This window comes from Rhipicephalus sanguineus, chromosome 4 (assembly GCF_013339695.2).
Source record: "Rhipicephalus sanguineus isolate Rsan-2018 chromosome 4, BIME_Rsan_1.4, whole genome shotgun sequence".
Taxonomy (NCBI): Eukaryota; Metazoa; Arthropoda; class Arachnida; order Ixodida; family Ixodidae; genus Rhipicephalus; species Rhipicephalus sanguineus.
Genome location: NC_051179.1, coordinates 177,206,758 through 177,230,665, shown reverse-complemented (window position 1 = coordinate 177,230,665; position 23,908 = coordinate 177,206,758). Strand labels below are relative to the sequence as shown.

Sequence of the window (23,908 nt, the reverse complement as noted above, 5' to 3'; positions counted from 1 at the left end):
AGCAAGTCCATCGTGCAAAAACTGTGGCACCATCTAAACTGTGGAACATACCTTTATTTGAGTGTCGAGCGTTATGCCGACGAGCGTGCGCTCTATGAAACATTGCATGCATTCGATAACCCAAAGAACTTTTACCATTTGACTGTGTGTGTTGGGCCATTTAGCCTGCCTCACGCAACAGAAGCGTGCGATTAAACTGCTATTCACGTATTTAGGTAGTATCGGTCAGCTCGACAAACTTTAGTTGCACCTTGAAACCATGCAATGAGAGACCCTGTCAGTGCACATCCCCGCCCATGAAAAAAAACTGTCTTTTAGATGCGAAGTATCTTAAGGCGGAGCTCAATCCGGTGGTGGTGGTGGTGGTGGTGGTGTGCGGCGTGACCACCCTTACTGCGCAAGCGCATACCCTGTCCACACACCTTCTCTCCCCTTCCCCTCTCCACTTTCCCTCTCCCGTACCCCTCTCCCCTCCCCCTTTCCAATCTTCCTCTGAAACGCGGGCTAGACATGCCGAAATTCTCTCCTGCGCAACGCCGCGATGAGCTCGAGCGCATGCGCGTCCCCTCCCCTTCTCCCTCCTCTCCTACGCTGCCCCCCTCTCACCCGCCTGTCGACCGCGTTGCCCGCTCGCCCTGTGAGAATTAACGGCCAGGCTTGATGGAAGATACGACGCGCGTAGCGTCCCTCTTCGCGTTCCACGACGCGAGGTCGGTAGCATGCCCAACGAACGCCAACGGAACGCGATCGTGCAAGTGCTCCGGCTTCGCATCGCCTCATGGTCCCCTTTAGCGGGAGATGGTGTAATTTTTTATTATTCTATCTTAACATTTTATGTGATTTTTTTTTCTCTTTCTCTTCCTGTCTGTCAGTCCCCAATCCCCTTCCCCACGCAGAGTAGCAAGTCAGTGATTTGCATACGCCGGCTCAATTCTCTGCTTTTCAATCAAGAGTTCTCTCTCTCCTGCCGGAAGGCAAGAAAGAATACAATAATTCAAGCAGGTTATTTAGAAAGGGTTCTAGAAAAGTGTAGGACATTTCGTAGCAGACCGTTGCCTATGGTTTCTCAAGCAAGAAGAAAGGAAACTCTGGAAACCAGGCAAGCATAATAACAAAATATCCACATAGTCCTTCACACATTTGCTATATAGGCGAGGGACCGCCCAGTGTTGGAGAGCCGTTAAATATGAAGGCATGCGAGGGAACACGCAGCACAGTCCTAAAATAGCCCACCACTCAGCCGTGGACGCGCATTATGCCAACTATCTTTTATTCGGTAAACAATCACATTAATAGTGAAGTATCACGTATGACCACAGGTCGGCACACTCACTCATGAGTCTGCTCTACTAAGACTCAGATCAAACCGTTAGTCTGAGTTTGAGTGAGTCCGTGTGAGTAATATTTTGGTGAGTACGAGTGAGTCCGGTTGAGGAAAATTTCGGTGTGTCTGAGTTTGAATGAGCCCTAAGCGCAAGATATATTTCTTCAGTGAGTTCGAGCAAGCTCCGCACTTTTTTGCCGACCTATGGTTCTTTCTACACAACTTCAGCATTACTATCAGCCTATGTGGGCTAGAGCACTGCACGGGCCGCAATTCTCGGCCCGGGCCCGGCCCTGGTCTGGGGCTCGTTCAAATTTACCCGCATGAACCCGACCCGGTGATTCAAAACGAGACCCGGGCCCAGCCCGAACCCGACAAAAAATTTCGCCTACCTGGCCCGGCCCGGCCCGACCCAGCAATCTAGGTGGTGTTGCCCGAACATGGAATCGACAGCAAGGTGTTTTTAAGTAGCACATATCTACGCTTTGTTGGCGCATGTTTCGCTAACTATTATACTTTAACATAGTTACGGTAATTTCTTGTAAAAAGGGACTCACGGTGCAAACAGTTGAGCGGACATACTGGATACAATGAATGTTTGTTCGGCAGTGGTACCATACCCATTTTTTCTGCAAATGCACAGCGGATCATGAAGGGCCTTTTGTAGCAGACATAAGCAAGAAAAGCGATTTGCAGCACAAGTTCAGTTTCGATAGGGAGCGCAATAACAACAAATGATGGATTTATGAATGGATAAACTTTATTATGGTCCATTGGAACGCGCTCTAGCACGTTGCGGGCCGCTCCGACATCGGAACAGAAAGACCAAGTCTCTCTTCTGCGTCGCGGGCCCCTTGGACTGCCCATATAGCTGTTCTTATAGCGCAGAGCTGGCAATAGCAGCCTCCCATTTGGACAGCGTGATGACTTCGCCGCCGCGTAACACGGAGCACTGCCAGAGCATGTGTTCTAGATTGGCTTGGCAGAGAACAAAACGCTCACTTCACTTTGTTTTTATTGCACTCTATAGCCTATTGAAATTTTTAACATGCTCTAACCACAAAGCCAACCATGCACCCTTCTCGATATGTAGCACCTGTCTTCACCATTGTATAGTACCTTACCACAGCAAGAGAAACAGAGGGAAAAAACCAAATTTGTGGCCGTTGTTGTAAATACACTAATCTAGGTAAAGGTATGGAACCGCGTGCACCACGTGTATGCGTATAATCAGCCAAAAGGAAGAAAAAAAACTATTTGTCATAGCATTATTTTCATATACCACACCACTGCTAGTATATACAGTCTATAAGTTTTTTATGGCATAGTTTATAGTTTACTTCTTCACATGTTATTGTGCGAAAAATCAAAGTATCAAGAGGTTCCTGCTTTACGCACGCCATGCGCTGTTGCATCACATATCCTGCCGTGCTAAAGCTTCTTGCACTGCTCGCGCTAGCCGCACGGGCGCACCACATCTGCCTTGCCAATTTCGAAGGCGTCGGCAGTCGTTGTTCTTAACTTCCACCACTGGAGCAAATCTAGGATGTCTTTGTGGACCTCTGCAGAATTACCATAGCTGTCCAGCTCATCCATTCACTCCTCTCGTTCCCGAACGTCGTGCCATTCTTCAATGTGATCTATAAAATTCCACTTTGAGGGCTTCTCCTTGCATTTTTCAGAAGTGTATGTTATGCACGGTTTGCACCGTGCTCGTTTTTTCCATGTTATAATGGTTTATGCCTTCCCAGCGATGTTGTACCGGTAGAAGGTGGCCATTGGACAACGCTGTTAGGACTGGTAGGAGGTAGACGACGCGATATCGATATATTTTCTGGGTTCGTTCGAGTTTTAAATTGGTAATCAAGGCGCGGACTAAGCTTCTCGAAGCTTACTCATTGGATGCACATGGTTCGAGGTAAGGGGACATCACCCGGCATGGAATCTGTCATTGTCATTTTTGAAGCCAGATATTTCGTCAAGCGAATATACTTCCCCCCACGCCTTGTTTAACGGACCTATTCTATTCCTGCACATTCCAACGCTGTTGCGGCAGTATCATGTAGCTCTCGCACTATATAGCGTACTATATAGGGCCTCAAACACACGGTTCGCGGACCTCTCGCTAGCGGCCCTCCGCCCGCACATGACTGTCTTCATCCCATTTTTTTTCTGTATAAGTATGTTCTTGAGATACACAGGCATGACTGATCGAAACCATATTTTTCGTGAGGCACCCCCTACGGTCACCGTGTGTTGATACATAACCGTGAAACAAAAGCTATATTTCAGAATCGGCGTCCAGATTTTAGTCATTATGGCTGATACGAAATGACTTGTTCCCCAGACGTCAAAGAGAGACGTCTGTTTAATGGCAATACTAAAGGCAAACTGCTGCTCCGGCCACGTGCACGTGCCCTCGATGTCCCTCGGTTTCCTCTTCTTCGATAGAGTCTGGCACGCTCCAAGTTGCTCCGTTCCGCACTATATTGCAACAATGGGTATCGATATGTTATGGGAATCCTGCCGCCAAATCTTCAGAAGTGATCCCGTATATGACATATGAGAAAGGTCTGCTGTTAAATGATGGTAGTTTTAAAACCTATTCCCCGTTCCCACGCTCCTACCTTCGCCATTGCCCTAGCCTTTGCGGGAGTAAATTTTCGTGAATGGGGCCCGTTAGCTGAGATGAGTTTTAGACCCCTGATATGGCGGAACAAGACGAAAGCTCAGACATTAACAATGCAGGCACACAAAGCAGGCTGTGCATGTCCATCTCGCGCCACATAACTACTGGGAGCCGTCACAGAGTCACAGAAAAAGAATGTGCCTTTTACTTTTACTTTTAGCTCGCCCGTTTCAGACAAATCAAGTAGCTCATATGCAAGAAGCAAAATAAGTTCAGTACTTATCCCTCATAAAACTTCTCCAAATAGCTTACCCCACATAAAAAAAGCGTTTTTTCGAGATAAAATGTAGGACATATATGTATGCACAGCGTATGCGGAACAAGGCACATTAAAGAGAAAAACGATTTTTCTATTATCAGTAAATTACTCTTTTACCATTCCAAAAAGCACCACGCTCGCCGCTACAAGGCTCTTGGTAAGAGAGAAAACCCGCAGGAAAATGCAGGTAACGACGCCAACTTGAAATTCACGCAGCAAATGCCGTTACGTCATATATTCTCACGGCATCTACCGGGCCCTACGTAGTTTATAGTGGGTAAAGATGAATACATTGACCTCCGAGGGGGTCATAGACTTAACATACCAAGTTTCTGGAAATTTCGTCGAGCCAATGTCCCCAAAATACGACGAATATAGTTTGAAATCCGTGACGTCACGTGCGGAGATTTCAGCGCGAAATTTCAAAATGGAACTTTGACCTTGATTTTCTCCATTATTAATAAACTCATTGATGGTGAAATTAATGACGTTCGGGTTCTCAGGGTACACTTTATAAGTCTAAACAGATTAAGTGTTTCACTTTAGTGACCCTTTAAGAACGGAGCAAAGTCAAAGCCCGGCCCGACCCGAGCCCGCCACTTCAAACCCGGGCCCGGCCCTAAGCCCGGAGCTTCAGGCCCGAGCCCGGCCCGGGCCCGCCGTGAAAACTACTTTACCCGACCGGTTTTTCGGGTCGGCCCGAGCCCGTGCAGTGTTCTAATGTGGGCTTAGTGTTCATACGCCAGCTCGATAGTTATTGATCAGACGCGTGAGTTACGGAGAGGGCCAGGTGCCTTAACACCCCCCCCCCCCCCCGCCGGCAAACTCTTTAACAGGAAGTTCTTAGTAAAAATATCTGGTCGGAGCCATCTCTTTCAATAAAAATGTCCTTACTGGAGTACAACCACTGATAACTCATAGTTGAAGGTACGAGATCAAAATGCGCCAAATAGAGCACCAATTAATTGAGATATTGGTCTTAAAGAGCATCTATCTATCTATCTATCTATCTATCTATCTATCTATCTATCTATCTATCTATCTATCTATCTATCTATCTATCTATCTATCTATCTATCTATCTATCTATCTATCTATCTATCTATCTATCTATCTATGACTTTGTGCTCTCCTGGCCGTTTCCTTAATGGGATGTATACCAAAATTGGTATGCCATAACATGACCGTATTACGAAGATAAATGACAGGCCGTTACATGCAAATCATGATATGCATGTCATGAACAGCACGATTTATATGCCCCGGTCTTGGGGCTCTTGCAGTCGTTTCGTTAGTTTGATGTATACCAAAATTGTTATGGCGTAACAAGAGTTCATGACGAAGATAAGTGACAGGTCCTAACGTGCATATCATGACACGCATGTCATGTACAGCATGATTTACATGACATGATCTCGGGGCACTCGCGGCTGTTTAAATGAATGGATTTATACCAAAAGTGGTATGACGAGACATTTCTGCATGCGAACATAATTGACACGTGGTAACATGAAAATCATGATATGCTTGTCATGTACGACATGATTTACATGCAACGCTCATGGTGCACTCGCGCCCGGTTCGCTAGCTTGATATACGCCAAAATTGGCATTGCGCGACGCGGCTGTATGACCAACATAAATGACAGGTTCTGACATGCGAATCATGACATGCATGTAATGTACGGTCTGATTTACATGACAATGTCATGGTGCGCTTCCGGCCGATTTGTTAACTGGACATATATACCAAAATTGGTTTCATTACCATGGTATCTATCAGATTGTACATGCATTCGTGCATGGCAAACATGCGATATATAGTGATGTAGATGTCATGGTATGAATGACTTCATTTGCCCCAAAGAAAAAAACAAGGCGATGTATGCAGTTCTTTGCTGGCTGCTTCGCATTAGATCGATTCCCACAGTACGTGCGATCTGCCGGATTTTTAATTCTAGTTCTGATTTCATGCGCAGCGTTGATGAAACAGACTTTGGAAGCGCACAGAAAATAGTAGAATTAAATGTAGGCATTTCGTGGGCAATGCTAAGGCCAGTGAATAGGAGCACCCAGCCTACCTCCGAACGATTTTTCCATTCCCTTACAAGAAAGCTGGAACATAGGAGGTGTTGGAACAGCTCGCTCATGTGAACGTTACGAAAGGTGCGGTAATATTGATGCGTGTTTTGCATGTTGGTTAGGCTTGGTAGCAATGAATATTTGTTTCGCTCTAGACGTATTCGATTCACAGTTTATATCTTTAGGGCTGATGTGCCTGTTTAGTGCTTGTCATGCTCGTGTTATTTTTGTTAGCTTTAAATAACAAAAATATTCGTGCTAAAATAAGTTTTCTATATTTCTACCGGTACACGGCCGCTGCCGCAGCGTGCTTGCACTAGCCGGCTGTGCCTGCTCCGCAGTCCCAGGTCGCGTCAATGACGCATCTGTTTTGAGAGAGCTTCAAAACAACAAAACAGATTGAACTAAAACGAAACCATGGAATAAAAATGCTTACTCACTGTCAACCTCATGGTCTTCTACGGAGCGTTAATGCGCGTTTGGGACACGCATCGACCTGTCACCACGCTTCCGTTCGCAGAGACAAGTTCTTTAACATTATGTACAGTCGCGATCAATATGACTTGCAACGCGGGAGCGAATGGCCTCACGAGTTCCAAGATAGCACGCGGCTTCAGTTTGCACTGATTTCCACAACTTAATAATAAATTCTTATTTGGGATCATCCCCACGTGTAAGAACAGCGTTTAGTTATGGAAAAAGCGATAGTGAAAATCCTGGGTGATCTTTGAACTCGCGAGGCCCGTGTTGCAAATCATATTGAGCGTGAATGTACATGACCTGCCTCAAACAAAAGCTTACCTTTATCGATGTTTACTCCCCTCAAAATTTTATCCATACCTTCGACAGTGTGAAAACCAGCCAGCAGTTGCAGAGGAACGCAAGCAGACGTCACCATGATTGCATTGACGCCAACCTAGGTCAACGTTTTATTCCTAGATTGACCCCCGGAAATACCCCACATTGCAAGAAAAATCCCTGGATTGAAGTTTGAAGTTTTGAAGTTTGAAGTTTATTTTTGCTTCCATTACAGAAATGGAAGCTTTTCAATGTCGTCATTCCGGTTGATTCCCCTTTAACAAGGTATAAAGACAGTTCGCTTTGTGGCCAAATTCGTTTGAGTCTTATTAGAAGTAAAAAAAAATATCGTATTAACAGCCATTCAAGGTCTTTTTTCTGCATTTTCTATGCAGTAATTACATATAAAGGGCTTGCAGATGGCGCCAGTTTTCCCACTTTGCCCACTCATTGAAGCCCAAAGAGCTTCAAGTCTGCAGCCCCTTTCTTCTACTTGCAACTTGCAATGTGGCGCTCAATTTCTAATTTTGCACATTTGCAATCAGCGTTGCCTGAAATGCAGTAGATTTTTTATTTTTTATTTTATTTTTATTTACAAAATACTGCAGGCCATGTGACCCATGCAGGAGGGGCAGGGTACAACATAAATACACGTACAATGCACAATTTGGTATCATAAACAAGTCAAGTAAAGATAAAAACAACTCTAAATAAAAAATAATTAGGAAATAGTGAGGAAGTAATTCTGTATTGATTCAGCCTAGTCCAGATAATCAAATTGTATCAGGTTCCATTCTTCTATGGTGCGGGGAAAAAAAGAATATTTCAAGAGTTTAGATCTGGCAACATAAGGGGAGAGTGCGAGGGAATGGGAATGACGGGTTCTCCTGGTCTCAGAAAGGGTTATGTAAGGACTGGGATCTATAAAAAATTTACCATTTAACAAAGAATGGACGAACTTCAGTCGGCATATTTTACGCCTCATTTGAAGTGTGTGAAAACCGTTAGAACGTATTAGATCAGTTACAGAATCCTCGCGGCTGTATTTAGAAAAAATGAATCGCATAGCGTTTCTCTGTATTCTTTCAAGAGTATTATTATTAGTTTTGGTGAAAGGATCCCAAATAATGCAGGCGTATTCTAATTTGGGTCTGATAAAAGTGGTATAGGCTAAAGTTTTCACGTCAGGGGATGCATGTTTAAGCTTGTGGCGAAGTAGACACAATTTTCTGAAAGCTGAAGAGGCGGTGTTAGAAATGTGGGTGCTCCAGTTGAGGTTGTTAGTAATGGTAACTCCAAGATATTTGTACTCGTTAACTTCAATCAAAGGGTCTTGGCCAATGGAGTATGAAAACTTCAGGGGTACTGCTTTTTTTAGTTAAACGCAGGAGCACAGACTTAGAAGAGTTTAGTTTCATGCCCCATTTATTGCTCCACTTAAAAATACTGTTTAAGGCTGCACTAAGCAAGAATTGGTCTTCAACTGTATTAATTTCGTTAAAAATAGCGCCCTTTTTTTTTTGCTGATAGCCATCCTGTGTACCTTTGATCAGCTTCCCTATGGCGAAATATTTCTGCCACTATTTTCGTTCTTATGAAAATGGTGTGACGGAAAGACTGAATAAAACACACGAACAGTCTTTTCGTCACGCCATGATCATAATAATGAATCCGTACCAACTCCGACTTTCGCTTTCTTTCTATCAAAGACTCCTGGTTCAGAAGTTATTAGACATGAATACATTGCACGGTGAAGGTACGTGGCGAGCATGAACTAGGCACGTTTTCATGTGCACTACAAAGCAAAATTTCTGTTCGTTTCGCAGAGCAGCAATCACTCAGGGCACTCACGATGATACGTGCATGCATGCTAAGCACTTCACGACAAAAAGTTTCATTTCCCCCCACTATTAAGCATAAAATAATCTGGTGTTACAGAAGTGCTGTCGCCTTCACTAGGCCCAGCAAATCGCGAAAAATTTTGTTTTTTATAGCCTTTCTAGTTGAAAAAGCGTGATTACTCAGTAACCCCTGTCATTAGGCCGCTTAATGTAATATTTCCAGAGCCTCCCGAAAATTCCTAGATTCAATAAAAAGACGCCAAATCCTTGAAACAGACAGAAACTCCCTAGACTAGGATAAATTCCTAGGGTTGGCATCACTGTCTGAGAGGGGAGGTTATCACCACAGGGACGCGGAAACGGCCGCGCTGGCGCTGAACGCCAGCCGCGCTGGTGGAGCCGCCTATGCAAGCGCAGTGTGGCCATAGTTCATGTTTCCACTGACGCACGAGTGTGTACTTTACGCAATGCGTGACTCCCACGCGCAGCTTTGGCAGGTTACCCACCGACACAAATCACGATTTTATAATTTCTCTCCATGATATTCATGCATGTGCAGACGTGCTCATGTATATCTTAGCAGCTGCTTCAGGCAGCAGCACATACACGTACACTCATACGCAGCTTCAGAGGTGTGCTTTGTGCATCACTTATGGGCTATCTTTTATAAAGCAAAGAAGCAAGTGTCGCTACACGTGAAAAAAAAATGAAAACGAGTCACAGTGTGGGTGATTTCCCTCACCTGTCTGCTCGCCTGCGTTGGAGTCGACAATCTTGTAGCCCATCTCCTGTCCCGCCTTCAGAAACGCGTCGAGAACATACGAGTGGTACTGGGCCGAACTGACCGTCAGCTCACCACCCGTGCCGTGGAAGCCTGTGCATGAAGTAAAAAGAAAGCTTCGAATACATTCGACAGTAAATACACTGAGGAAGACTCATATGAAAGAGAAGTCTTCAACAAAAACCATGCGTCCCTCTCTTGTCCATAGGTGCTCCCCGTATGCCCCTTTAGTTAAAACGATCGGACAAAATATTATAACGGTGGCCTTTCATCGGACTGCCCGGTTCCAACAACGCTACCACTCGATAATCGGCCACAATCGGGACCGAGAACGCCCCTTCTCCTTCTGGACAAGACAGGCAACCTCGGTTGGCAACCTGGCATGTGTACCCTCGCCTCCAGTGCGTGATCCGACGCCGTACTTAATGAGCACTGCGACGGACTTCCTTTGGGGCAGGACACCTGTTCGGGATTGAAGCACTCACCGTTCTCGCTCTTCAAGATTGGTTACTTGAATTACACTCGCTGCTTTAAAAGCAGTAATCGCTCCCTATATCTCGTGTCGTGCCCCAAAAAGTTGTCAGTGATGCTCAGTGTCTGTTGTGAATTGACCGCATACTGTGTTTATGAAATGCTTCTTTTAAACTCCGGCGATGTGGAAGAAAATCCCGGTCCCACTAAGAACGATGTGCTGGTTACTGTTCTTGCCACAGTCCGGAGAATAGAAGCCGGTCAAAATGATATTCGTGGCAAACTCCGTACCCTTAAACATTTGCAGGCGTCCGTAGATCTAGATCTAAATCAGCTATCGGCCAGAATCTGCAGCATTGAGGTCGACATGACAGAGCTAAGATGCACCCAGCCTTCTGCCTCAGACGGTACCGGCAGATTAGTCTCTCAAGACATCTCCGAGAAACTAAAAGCAATCGAATGTAGTTGCGACGACGCAAAAAACCGCATGCATCGGTCCAATTTGCTCTTTTTTTTTTTGCATCGAGGCCGAAGCCGAAAATAAAGTGCTTGAAATGTGCTCGCAACATCTTGGCATAACCATTGATCCTGCCCGGATAGAAGGAACACATCGCTTGGGAAAGTACAGCACCGGGAAATGTCGGCCAATCATTGTGAATTTTAGGTTTTTAAAGACAAGCGGCAGATTCTAGAGAAAGATCACAAATTGATAGGTACGCCCCTCGCAGTGAGAGATTTTTCTATTCAAACAAGGCTAGCGAGGAAAAAATTGTTGGCGTTTGCGAAAACCAAAAACACGTCGTTCAAGCTCAATGTTGATAAACAGCGAATGAATAACTGTATCTATATGTACGACGCTACAGCCGACTTTATCAAGCAATGCACAGAACTGACACTTGTTTTTACTAATCCCCCTTCCTGTCCTCAAAATAGAAATTTACAATCGGTGCTATCGCTATCCTTCACTAACATACGTATCATATTTCCTAAGGCTATGGAACTCTCCTCATATCTCGAAAACAGCGATTGCGATATCACGTTGCTTACCGAAACGTAGTTAAATTTCGAAATTGCTGATGCAGAGATCCTGCCCGACTTGGATCAATTTAGCGTCTTCAAAAAGGACAGGGACGATAGGAGGGGAGGGGGCGTTTTCATTGCTGTAAGGAATCCCATCGTATGTTTCACCATAGATACTGCTACTACCATACAAATATTGTGGATCTGCATTGCTGATAACACGTCCAAAACCGTTATTGGCATCTGCTACCGACCGCCAGATAGCCCAGATACATTCGTTACTAACTTCCATGACAACATTGCCGAAATCAGAAGCAAGTTTCCAAAAGCCCATATGCACCTTTTTGGTGACTTCAATTGCCTTGACGTTGACGGGATTAACTAGCGTTCTTCCTCACGAAACTGTCGTGATTTTCTTAATGTAAACCTGGATTTTTCATTCGTACAGTTAGTCGACACACCCGCCAGAGAATCAAAACACGTTAGATTTAGTGCTACCATCTGTTCCAGAGACTGTCGGTGTTGTAAGATGTGTTGATAGCTTTAGTGATCACCGCGTTCTTGAAGAAACAATTGAAATGCTGTCTACCACGCGCCACGCCGAACCAAAGTACATATTGAACTATAAAAAAGCTGACTTTACAGCCATCAATGACAGCCTGCGATCATTTTCTGAATCTTTCCTAAAAACTTCTCACTCAGGTTGGTTAGCGAAAACTGGATCGCCTACAAACAGAAATTAACGGACGCTCATATACCTCGCACAAGGCTACGTGTAAACATATCAAAACCTTGATTGCACAGGCCACTTCTAACGTTGAATAACAAGAAGGAGCGCCTTTTCAAAATTGCGAGTCGCGCCTGCACAGAAGCATCACGGAAAAAACACAAGGAAATCGAAAGGGAATACTGTAACGCTATTCGTAGCGCTAAAAAACAATTTTATTCGCATGATCTTCCCGCCCTCAATAAAAACAATCCTAGAAAGTTTTGGCAAATGAGTGCTCCTCCAAATACCAGTGATGACCTAGCGTTATTGGACAGTAGTGGGAACCCTGCTGCAGAAGAGGACTGCTCAGGAATATTGAATTATTGCTTCACCGCTGTATTTACTAAGGAAGGCCACTCCAATATGCTACTGCCTTCTGAAGTAAGCTATCAGTACATGGCACCTATATATACTGATTACATCCCACGGAATTACATAGTTGATCAACAAACTTAAATTATCGAGTAGTTCGGGCATAGACGGCATTAACTCGAAAATCCTGAAAAACACTGTCAGCATTTCCAGCGCTATCTTGTCCGACATATTCGAACACTCCTTATCAACAGGTAACATACCCGATGATTGGAAGACTGGAGATAGACGCTGTGTCACTAACTACAGACCCATATCACTAACAAGTATCCCATGCAAAATGCTCGAACACATCATCGCTTCTCACTCTGCTCAGTTTTCGGAAAGTAACGACTTCTTTTTTGCGAATCAGCATGGTTTCATGAAAGGGCTTTCATGTGAAACACAGCTCATCGAACTTACTCATGAACTAGAACAGAATATGGACGAGGGCTTCCAGACTGATTGTATAGTCATTGACTTTTCCAAAGCCTTCGGTCGCGATGCCCATACCCGCCTTATAGCTAAACTGTCATCTTTACACCTTGATTCGTTAACAACGTCGTGGATTCAAAATTTCCTATTCGACGATCAATTCACAGTCGTAGGCAACCATTCCTCCGAGTTAAGTGACGTCACATCTGGAGTCCCACAGGGAAGTGTATTAGACCCTTTATTTTTTTAATTTTCATCAATTGACCTTCCCGATGGAATTGTATTTAACATCGGGTTATTCGCGGATGATTGTGTGATTTATCGTAAGATTTCCTCTCATACTAACCACATCACCTAGCAGCACGAGCTTGACAGAATCACCAACTGGTGTTCATCTTGGCAAATGACCCTTAACACGGTTAAATGCAAGTTACTTTAAGTCGTAAACGCGCGAACTCGACAGTTGATTACTCGCTTAGCAATAATTTTGTAAGCAGATATCTATGTACAAATACTTAGGTGTTCATCTGACACCAGACTTATCTTGGTCTAGCCATATAGAAAAAGTAAGCACAAAGGCATCGCTCACACTTGGATACTTAAAACGAAATCTTCGGGATGCACCGTCAGCTACACGAAAACTAGCATATTTATCATTTGTCCGTCCACAGCTCGAATTCGCATTACCCATATGGCCGCCCCACCAAGCACACCTGTTTCAATCACTCGAGTCCATACAAAATTGTGCAGCTCGTTTCATCGTCAGCGACTACAGGCGAGCACCAAGCGTGTCTGATGAAGTCGAAGCTATCACTTCTATCATTGGAGGCACGTAGGAACATTGCATTTATCAGCCTCCTACATAAAATTATTTGCAGTCATCATACATATACACTACCGCTTACTCATGCGCACCGTACATCTCGATGTCTTCACAATCATCGAAGATTGCAACGTCTGTTCGGACGGACGAAGGCTTTTAATTCATCAGCTTTACCCCGTGCTGTAGAACATTGGAATGATTTTCCAGATAAAATGGTGGACATACGCGACCCAAGGTCTTCAAACGAGAACTTCACGTTATGTTTTCATAACTTTTTTTTTCAGTCTTTATGCTTTTTCCTTCCACGTAACCTCTTACAAAGAGCGTAGCCACGTTACCTCGAACATAATATAAAGATGATTCGATTTGTGCAAAAGGTGTCGCTCTTCTTCTACTCGCGGGTGGTCTTGATTCCAGATGTAACAATTTTATTGCCTATTTACTAACGCTTTCGGCCTAATCACTACAATTCCAAAACGTTCAGTGTGTTAAAACAATTTGTGTTTAGCATTCACTTCGCACAATATTGTTTGTAGATTCACTAACACATGCTCCATGCTGTTCGAATTATGATGTACAACCTCCCTCACAAAATATTCCAATTGGAACCTGTGATGCACTTGAATGAATGAATAAATAAATAAATAAATAAATAAATAAATAAATAAATAAATAAATAAATAAATAAATAAATAAATACCGAACCTTAGTGCTAATAATCCATTTCACATAAATCTTTTCTCCCATTGATGCCTTATGAATACGATACTGTAAGTAGAGTCTACGCGCAGAAAAAGAGCGACGATTACGTTAAGCAATAAAAGATGGCTGATCCCTCTGTAATAGGAATCGGTATAGCACTAAAGTGAATCGTGTCGTCACAGAAGTAGTTGATTGTATATTGGCCGCGAGATCGAGCAGAGTCGGCATCTAGCGGCCAGCGGAGAAACCCCGTGGTGTGGATGGCTCCTTGCGTCGTCTGCTAGCCACACCGTGTTCGCATGTGTGCGTACGTCATGCACGTCCTCAGATTACAGCTTATTCCGTTGAGCTAGCACAGTATGAAATGCTTGTATGTATGCCTACACGATATACATGACCATTTCGCCTTACGAGACTTGTATTTCAGTAATACGTCCTGGCAGGGTAGTTGGCTCATTGCGATAAACTTTCTTAAACTGCGCGAGAATGCACTCTAATAAGCGAGTACATGCACGTGTCGGTATGGCGCTAGGTCTAACCATCGCACCGTCTATTCGCCAAAATCATTTCACTGTGGGTACCACTTTGTCGTTTAAGCACATCACAGAGTGTATTTCGCGTCGTCCTAAACGAAAAAAAAGTACTAAATGTCGAGGTGTGAATGCAGAATTTTAGCGACACCATCTCGTGAAGCGTTCGTGAACTGGAAATCCTTGTGATGCCGCAAAGCATGAAGTAACGTCTGCAGAGGCCGATTAGCGGTAAAAAAAGACTTGAAGCCACGCATTTCTATAGCAGTACGCGTACTCGTGCAAACGGAAAAGCACAGTGCAGAAAGTTCTACTTCAACTATAATTACACAGAAATACAGGCTACCGTTTTTTTTTGTAGACGCTAAAGCAAGAAGCAAATACTTAATTGATTCAGTCGCCCAACACTATTTATATTGTGGTATGGGCAAAACAAAATTTAAAGACGTGCAAATAAAGCAAGAAAAAAACATCGAGCACAGTGCAATACACGAATGTGACCGAAGACCAGTACCCCATTGACTGGCATATTGTGCTTCTCTCACACGTAATAGGAATGTTAGGCCGATTTCGCGCATTAATTTGGCAATGGAGGGCGTGTACATCATTATTAGGCTGCAGTAAACGCGCTTTATTCGCCGACAATCGACTCATACCGCCAACGGCGAAGCGCGGCTGCGTACATTTGTATACGCGCCGCCGACCGCCTATCCACACAAACGCGGCGACGGTGCTGTCACCTGTAGCCCGATCTCGCGGCGAATAGTGCATTGGTATATGAGAGGTTGTACAGTGTCTCCTGTTGTTTGGCAGATATAGCACCGCTTTTTGTGGACTCCCGATGGCGCCTAGTGGCACATCTCCGTACCGATGACTAACGCCCATGATTATGACTTAACCATTGCGGTAGCTGAAGTTCTCAACATATACGTGGACACCGCATATGGTGAATTCCGCGCAAAGATGGCATCAAAAAGCACGTTTAAACACTGATACTCCATGTGTACTCCTTCAAAGCGTCGTGAAACGCGAAGAGAAACGCTACGCGCATCGTGTCAGGGCTGTGTGTTTTATCTTCCTGTGTCCCCGCCGTAGTTTCGCTCTGTGTGTTTCACTCACCGTGTCTTACCTCTAGCCTCGCCATTAATTTTCACAGGGCGAGTGGGGACCGCGGTGCGACAGCCAGGCGAGCGTCGGAGAGGTATTTTTCGATATGTATGGATGCTATGAGCGAGGCTTGGACTAAAGCCACCACCTCGCGGCGTGTTAAAGCGTTGACGAAACTACACTTCGATTAGAAACGTACCGAATGGGGTGGTCGTAGCAACGGCGCGTTTTCTTTTTTGAACACGGTGGCGGACATTGTCACCGCTCCGTTATAAAGGGGACCATCATAGTGAATTATGGAGGAGGTGGTGATCGGGAATGTCGCCTCTGTGGAGAAGGAGATCGGGCAGTCGGCAAGAACGGTTCGAGAGGCGGGAACTTGTCATACTGCGATGAATGCTGGCTGGCCAGAAATTGCTGAATTTCTCTTGGCCGCTCTTCCTCTCGTGGATGGCGAGCATTGGGGTGTAATGCCTGGCATCCCATTCTTCTGTAATAGCAGGCACGGTACGAGTGACCCGCTTCGCCACAGCGGAAGCAGAGTGGCTGATTGTCGGATGTGCGCCACGCGGTTGACTTTTCCCTATTCAGTTGGGGGCTCGTGGACTCGTACGTAGACGTATGTGCAGAGGGTCTGTGGAACTGGCACAGCTGTACTTCAGAGGGGGGAGGGTAACGGTTGTTCATGGGCGTCGCGGGTATCCGCAGTGCTTGCGCGTAAGTTAGCACGGGGGCTTCGGGTCTAGTTGGCACGAACGGATGTGCCGCCTGATGAACTTCTTCGCGGATAATATCCGTGAGGGATATTACGGGTGGCTGAAATCGCCCTCCCGGAAGTCGAGCGAGTTCCTCACGCACGACACTGCGCACAAGTTCGCGAAGAGCATGAGTGTCACACGGCAACGCGGGTCACGATGCTGATCCCAGAGTGATTTGGCGGTCGTATACTGAGGAGCGTTGCTGAAGGGCTCGTTCCATAGATGATGCTTCGCTGACGAACTCAGCTACCGTAGCTGGAGGGCTTCGCATCAGTCCTGCAAACAATTGCTCCTTTACGCCACGTATCAGCAGACGGACTTTTTCGCTTCCACCATACATAGGTCAGAACGCTTGAAAATTCGCAACATGTCCTCGACGAACATGGCTACGCTTTCATTCAGCTTCTGAAATCGGCTCTGAAGTGCCTGCTCTGCTCGCTCTGTTTTTTTTTCGAGACTAGTGTAGGTATCGCGTATCTGCCGTTAGAATTCCTGCCAGGTAGCGATATACCCTTGTCACACGGGTAGTCTAACCGCAGTTAATTACGACGGCCGTTAAGTCTAACGGCTGTTGTACCTTGTCACATGACAACCCTAACCGCAGTTAATCCGCTAACGACCGTTTTCGTAAACGGAGGTAGGCAACCCCTGTTAGCGCCGTAAACTGACAACATGGCGGCCCCCATGTAGGACGCGAGCAGCTAGGCTCCCAGCGAAATATCGAGCCAAAAGCGTGTCAACTGGACCGTTGAGACGACGGAGGCGTTGATACGCATTTGGGAAGATAAATTACCGGCTTTGAGGTCAGCCCTGACTAAAGCTAAAACTGTGTTCGTTACACGCGTACAAGTTTGTCGGTGCTGCAAAAATGTCGTGTGCATTTCACGAGATTGTAGAGGGCAGAAAACACCACCGGTGGTGTTTTCTGCCCCAAGAAAACTGGCTTCACTATGCTCCCTCATCGCCTCTGCAAATAGGAGCAGGCTAGTGAAAGAAACCCACGTGACCGGTATGGCAAATTGAGGCGCCATCTATTGACTGGGATCAGAGTTAAAATCTGCGTTCCGTCTCTTTCCTCCCAACTCTCTTCAACCCCCTCTCTGGTGGGATCAACTCCATTTCCTGCGGGAGGCGCGCTTTCCGCCGCCTTGCTGGCGCCGCCGACTAGAGCTGTGCACGGGCCGTATTTCCTAGCCCGAGCCTGACCCGGGCCCGCTGACTTTGTCGAAGGCCCGCCCGAGCCCGACGGCAAAGGGCTGCGAGCCCGCCCGGCCCGGCCCGACGTACGAAAACACAATCCCGGGCCCGGCCTGGCCCGGCTTTTTGAAGGTTCGCTGCGAAAACAAAACATCATTTTCCGGTAATGTGGCATTTTATTGAGCATATCAAATATGATCAAACGACACACGACGAACAGTCTCTATTGCACAGATTACAATTTGCAAGTAGACGGCCTCATGCCAGCAACAATGGAGTTCGCTCGCCAAAGCCGTCACGTGTATGAGGTATGCCCATGCAAGCGTCAGCTTCCACGAAGGCGATCTACGTCGGGTCGCTCGTCGCTGTCGCGTGCATTTCCACTCATATGGGATTTGGCCTTAAACCTAACGCGACCAATCGCGTGGCGCCGCTCAGGTGGTGTTACTTCTCTGTTTGTCGGAGTGCAACAGAGGCAGTGCTTTACCTGCTCCCCTTTTGTTCAAAGTAGCGAATAGAAAGGAAAAGCGGTAAAGGGCGGTCGCGGAAAAGGCGCTGTATGCGTGCTGGAAAACAATTCCCGCTCATTCTCTATATTTCGGGGCTTGAGTCGGGCTTTGCGCCGGGCCGAGCCCGGCCCGATAAAACTCCAAGTAGCCCGAGCCCGGCCCGGGCCCGAGGTGAATATACGTCGGCCCGCCCGAGCCCGGCCCGCGGGCCGGGTCGGGCTCGGGCTTTCGGGCTACCCGGAGCCCGTGCACACCTCTACCGCCGACTTTGAAATCCGTTAAAAAGTTTCGTGTCTGGCGCTGATAAGACATGTGTTAGCCGTCGTCGCTCGTCCGTTTCATGGTGCTCGCTCGCTGTGTGCTTGTGCGACGCGATGTTTTACGACTCGCGCTGTTCGTGCATAGTGCTTTGTTGCTCGAATACTTCCAGAACAAGTCCCGGAATATATGTGCCGGCCCCGAAAAGAACGACAGGTGAGCGTGCCCTTTGAGTCGCGGTTTTCATTGTGTCAATTTGAATTCACGTCCATACCTAGTAGCTGTTCTATGCAGTGGGGCTTCAGTTAATGTTTTCAAAAATGACTGATTTGAAAAGGGCACGACGCTGCGTTTAAATCGTTATACGAACAAGCAGCGGACATGAAGCCCATGCGACGTAACTATAGTTACAGGTTTACAACTCTCGCAGAACCGCGTGCTTGAGTGTGTGCTTTGCATTTGTCTCCGGTTAATTACTCGCCATCGTCCATAACCACGTTTGTGAGACATTAGGTGGATGTATGAAAACTTGTGCTGCTCTGAGACGAGCAAACGAGTTCGCTTTTGCACGAGTCGACGGCGCTCTTTATCTGATTGAAACTTGCCCTTTTCTTCAGGGTGTATTTCGGAACGCAACACAGCTGATCGGTGCGCCCAGAGAAAAGCTGAAGAATTGCAGAATCGGCGCACTTAAGAGATGCCATGAATCATCCGATATCAGCCGTTCATTTTCTCCGCGTTCATTATCACTAGTTATATGAAAATCAACATTTTTGGAAATGTAGTCAATAAAGTGCGGCCAATATTAGTTGTGTTAGATGTGGAGTTCATTTTGACATCTTTAAAATGATCTTTACATTATTGTTCTTTTTTTATGTATTTCAACTGCTTTCATGGTTTGTGCATTCCAGAAATGTTCAATTTTGTTAGTTATGATAATTTTGTGCAATATCTAGCGCATATATCAGAAGCTGTTCTGCACTTTTCTCAGTATAAAAATTGTGTTTTTGAATATGCGCCCTAGTGTTATGTTCTGTTTTTTATTCCACTGTTCTTTAAGTTCCTAACTTTGCCAAGAACTTTCGTGTTGTTTAGTGATCATGAACACGTGTATGTTAATCTCCTGTTGATAACTTCTGTTAATGTCCTGAGCCTGTATCGCACCACATTTGATGAAAATGTTGATTTTCGGAAACGAGGACAATAAAACGAGACCAAAGATATTTTGTGTTGTGAGTGCAATTCATTCTTTTGCGTTCTGGCACATGCTGCACGACTGCAGTGTTTGCAGAATGCCTGATTGCAAACTGCGCACATTCAAACGCGCAACGAACGCGCGGCGCAGTACGCGCAGCTGATGCAAAGAAAAAAAAAAGGGCCCGGCGCGCTGCACGGCGCACACGCGGACGAGGGGGTCATAAAAGAAAAGGAGAGGGAGCCAGCGCACGCAAACAAAACAAAAAGAAAAAAACCCGGCGCGCACCCCTACAAGGCACTGCGCCGTGTCGCCTATAGGCAGACAGAAATTAGGTGCCTTTTTCCTTTCCCGAATAACCACTGAAAAATTCTGCCGTTCGAGTCTCTGAATCCCAGCCGCCAGAATATTAACTGAAGGGACGTTTGGCGCTGCCAGCGCTGACGTCATGAATTAAGGCGTCCTATGGGAGGTATACGGAGTAACCTCCCCCTGATAGGAGCGTGCAACATTGCACTAAGAGCCACGCCACTCGCTTCGTCGAGTGCTCGACGGGGGTGGTATATGAAATGCCTCACACATGCGGGAAAGTATACATCGGCCAAACGGGCCGGTGTATAAGTTAACGACTAGGGGAACACCAACTTTCGATAAAGAACGGACAAGGTTCTAATTTGCCTCTTCACTGCCGCGCATGACCGTCGGCTGTCTGTGGCAAACCGTGTCAGCCTTTGCTGGCGACAACGAAACTCTTGAGGCGTAGTCAGAACCAGTTGGCACATGAGCTTGCCGAGGCTTTCTTCATCACAACTTGCGTCAGTGATACCTCCATAAGATTGTATGATAATGATGACAGGTTTCTCGCACGCGCATAGAGGAATTTGCGGTCTCTGTTTTAAAAATATGTGTTTTCTTTTCAATGAAATTCAGTCGCGAGTCTGCGCCCGTCCTCGTTCACTTCCTTGTCCGTGTTTCCGCCGCGCAGCGCCGTGTTTAATGATGTACGACCGACTCGGCCAGCAACATGCTTCATTGAGGAACAGACTTTATCGAGAGGTTCATCAAACAAAACTTGCGTTCCCCAGTAACCAATTAACTCCTTCACGACTTTCTTCGTCTTTCGGGGAGCAACATCAAATAGTTGGTTGGAATGTTCAGCACCAAAAGTCGCATAGAAAGAGAGAAATAACTACTGGTTTGGTTTGGTATAGGAGTTGAACTCGCTGCTCAGGGAAGTTAGAAAGAGCAAGAGGAAAGTAGGAAGTGATGTAGTGATTGTGGGGGATATTAACCTACCTGAGAAAGTGTCGTCGGTGCTTCAAAAAGGACCCAAGTTTGGTTTAGAACCAAAGGTTACCCCTCACGAACTGATCGCCGTTAATCGCCGAATCGCTCGGAAAGCAGAACAGCGAGAAAAGTGCCTGCTAGAAGGAGTAGACTGCCTTCTAAAATCAGGTTTTCCGAAGCCTGCACGTGGGAAGGAAATGTCCACCAGATGTATCGTGTCCTATTTTAGCAGAAACTGTTTAACATTGCTCCAAGCTGATAAGGAGGGTGGGTTTGTTGTTATGGCTGATAATGACTTTAAACTAAGAGCTGGCCAGGCAGTTAATAAGAATTTTTCACCCATACCTGTTAAGTCTACGAAGGTTAAAAGCAAAGCTGTGGCGTTGTGTGAACGCCTCGGCTTGGACAACCTCGCTAAAGGAATCAACAAATGTAAAAGTAGCGCACTCAAAGTCTTCTTTTCAGTAAAAACGCATAAGGATGGTTTGCCGTTTAGAGCAATCGTTACCGAGAAGGGTTCATGGCAGAACCAGCTGAGCCTTTATCTGTTGAATCTCTTGCGCATGTTAAACGTAGACGACCCGTTCTTAACGAAAAGGTCCGATGATGTGTGTGAATTTTTCCATGCAAACGATGATGTTGGACGGGCCTTTTCTATAGATGTGGTTGATTTATTTTATTCTGTTCCACATGAAGCCTTATTTGCTGCAGTTCGAGAGTGCATTGAAAGAAATGACCCTGTTTCCTTTCAAAACACTGCTGCCCTTTCCATTGATGACTTTTTAAACCTTTTAAACATTTACCTGAAGTCGACTTTTATCGCATTTGACGAGCAGTTTTATCTGCAGAAAACCGGTATATGCATTGGATCCTGTGTCGCGCCTGTTTTATGTAATATTTTCCTTTCACAAATTGACCGGGTCTTGCAGCAGCTTTTACCTTCTAACACTGTTCTTAAAGTTTTTAGGTACGTGGACGATTTTAGGGGCGAAGCTCCTTAAGGCGGCACCCGTTCGTCCCTCGTCGTGCTCGTAGTAGTGAGTAACAAGTCTTACCCTTTGACCTCCAAGGTGGTGCCGGTGGGAGATTTCTCCTGTGCGTTGTTGAACAATAAAAAATTCGCAGCGTGCGCGTTAACTAAAAGCCTAATTCTTCTGTCTCTGTAGAAGTGTAAGTGTTAGCTAAAAGCCGACTTCTTCTGTCTCTCATTCCCATTAGCAGCCATTGTTTACCTCCAAGGTAGTGCCTGGTGAGATTTCTCCTGTGCGTGATTAAACAATAAAAATTTTGTTCAAAACGCCGTTAATTGATGAAATAAACCAACGAAAGACGCCAGATGTTTTGTAAAAACAAAACGAAAGAACGCCAGATGTTTCTAAAGCAAAACGAAAAAGACGCCAGCTGCTTAACGAAAGACGCAAGGTGTTTTCTAAAGCAATGGTTTTCTAAACAATGAAAATTCACAGCGTACATGTAAAATTAAAGTGAGCTGCAAGTCGTCATAACTCATCGAACCTTTAGTATAAACGCGCCCGATCTCACGTCGGTGATGATGTACTGGGCAGAATTCACGGAAGATTCACGGTTTACCGATGAACCTCCGCAGCTTCGCCCACTCATCATCATTCACTCCGTGGATATGCTGTGGTTTTTTTGATCATTTTAATCAAGGAAGGAAGCGTTAACTTCGATGAGGCTGTGGACCAGATTTTATCGCTATTCAGACAACATGGAAAAGGCTTGGAATTTACGAGTGAACTGCCTAATGGTAATCACTTGCAGTTTTTAGATCTGCAAATTGTGTTTTGTGCCAATCAGGTCTGTTGGGGGTATGCCCCTCGTAGAAAGAAGGCGCTTCTGCCATATGACTCCTGTCATTCAAAGTTAGTTAAACGGGGAATCGCATCGCTATGTTTGGAATCCGCCGTCAGACAGTCGTGTATTCACAAGATGCAGTCTAGTTTCGACAACCAATTGGTCAGGCTGGCTTCAGCTGGGTTCCCTGGCTCGCTCGTCACCGGAGTCGCTGAAAGCCTCTTGCAAAAAATGAAGAAAAGGGCTCCTAGGGCAGCTGCTGAGGTCCCTCGTCAAGAGGTCAGACCGGTGGCCGTGCCGTATGTGCACAAGTTGGCCCATAACCTGAAAAATGTTGCGAGCAGACATGGTGTTCCGCTCGTTTTTTCTGCGCCCAGGAAGCTCGGAGGGCTTTGCTCTCAAATAGGAAAAGAAAAAGACCTTCAGAATGTAAGAGGCTGTGGAACTCGACATGGGCTATCCTACACGAAATGTGCTGAAGGGGTAGTGTACGAGATTCCTCTTGCGTGCGGCTGCTCCTATATTGGACAAACCGGCAGATGCCTAAATGAGCGAATCAGGGAGCACGAACGAAATGTAGAGCAAAATAAACAGGGCCCCAATTTACCTAAGCACATTAGGCAGTGCCCGTTAAGCTCTTGTAGACCGCGATTTACTGACGTGCGGGTTATCGCTAAAAGCTCAGACCAAACTGCCAGAGAATTAATGGAAGCATTTTTTATCGATAAAAAAGGTGACATGTGCGTCAGCGACACGTCTATAGTATTGTACAAATCAGAGAAATAGTTCATTGAACATGCTTTATCCCGCCCCCATTGATGGCAATACATCTTTCTGCGCACGCGCTGAGGACGACATATATTTTTATGTGAATTTCTGCGAATAAACTTCAGTTGTTAGTGGCGCTC

General features: G+C 45.8%; 1 protein-coding gene across 1 annotated transcript in view; it reads right to left on the bottom strand.

Moving 5' to 3' along the window:
• The window catches only part of LOC119391876 (glucose dehydrogenase [FAD, quinone]), a 90,934-nt gene that overhangs the window by 20,442 nt on the left and 46,584 nt on the right, over nt 1-23,908 (bottom strand). Inside the window, exon 4 of the mRNA XM_037659528.2 lies at nt 9,735-9,866. Coding sequence (XP_037515456.1) covers nt 9,735-9,866 — 132 coding nt within the window. The remainder of the gene's footprint in view (nt 1-9,734; nt 9,867-23,908) is intronic.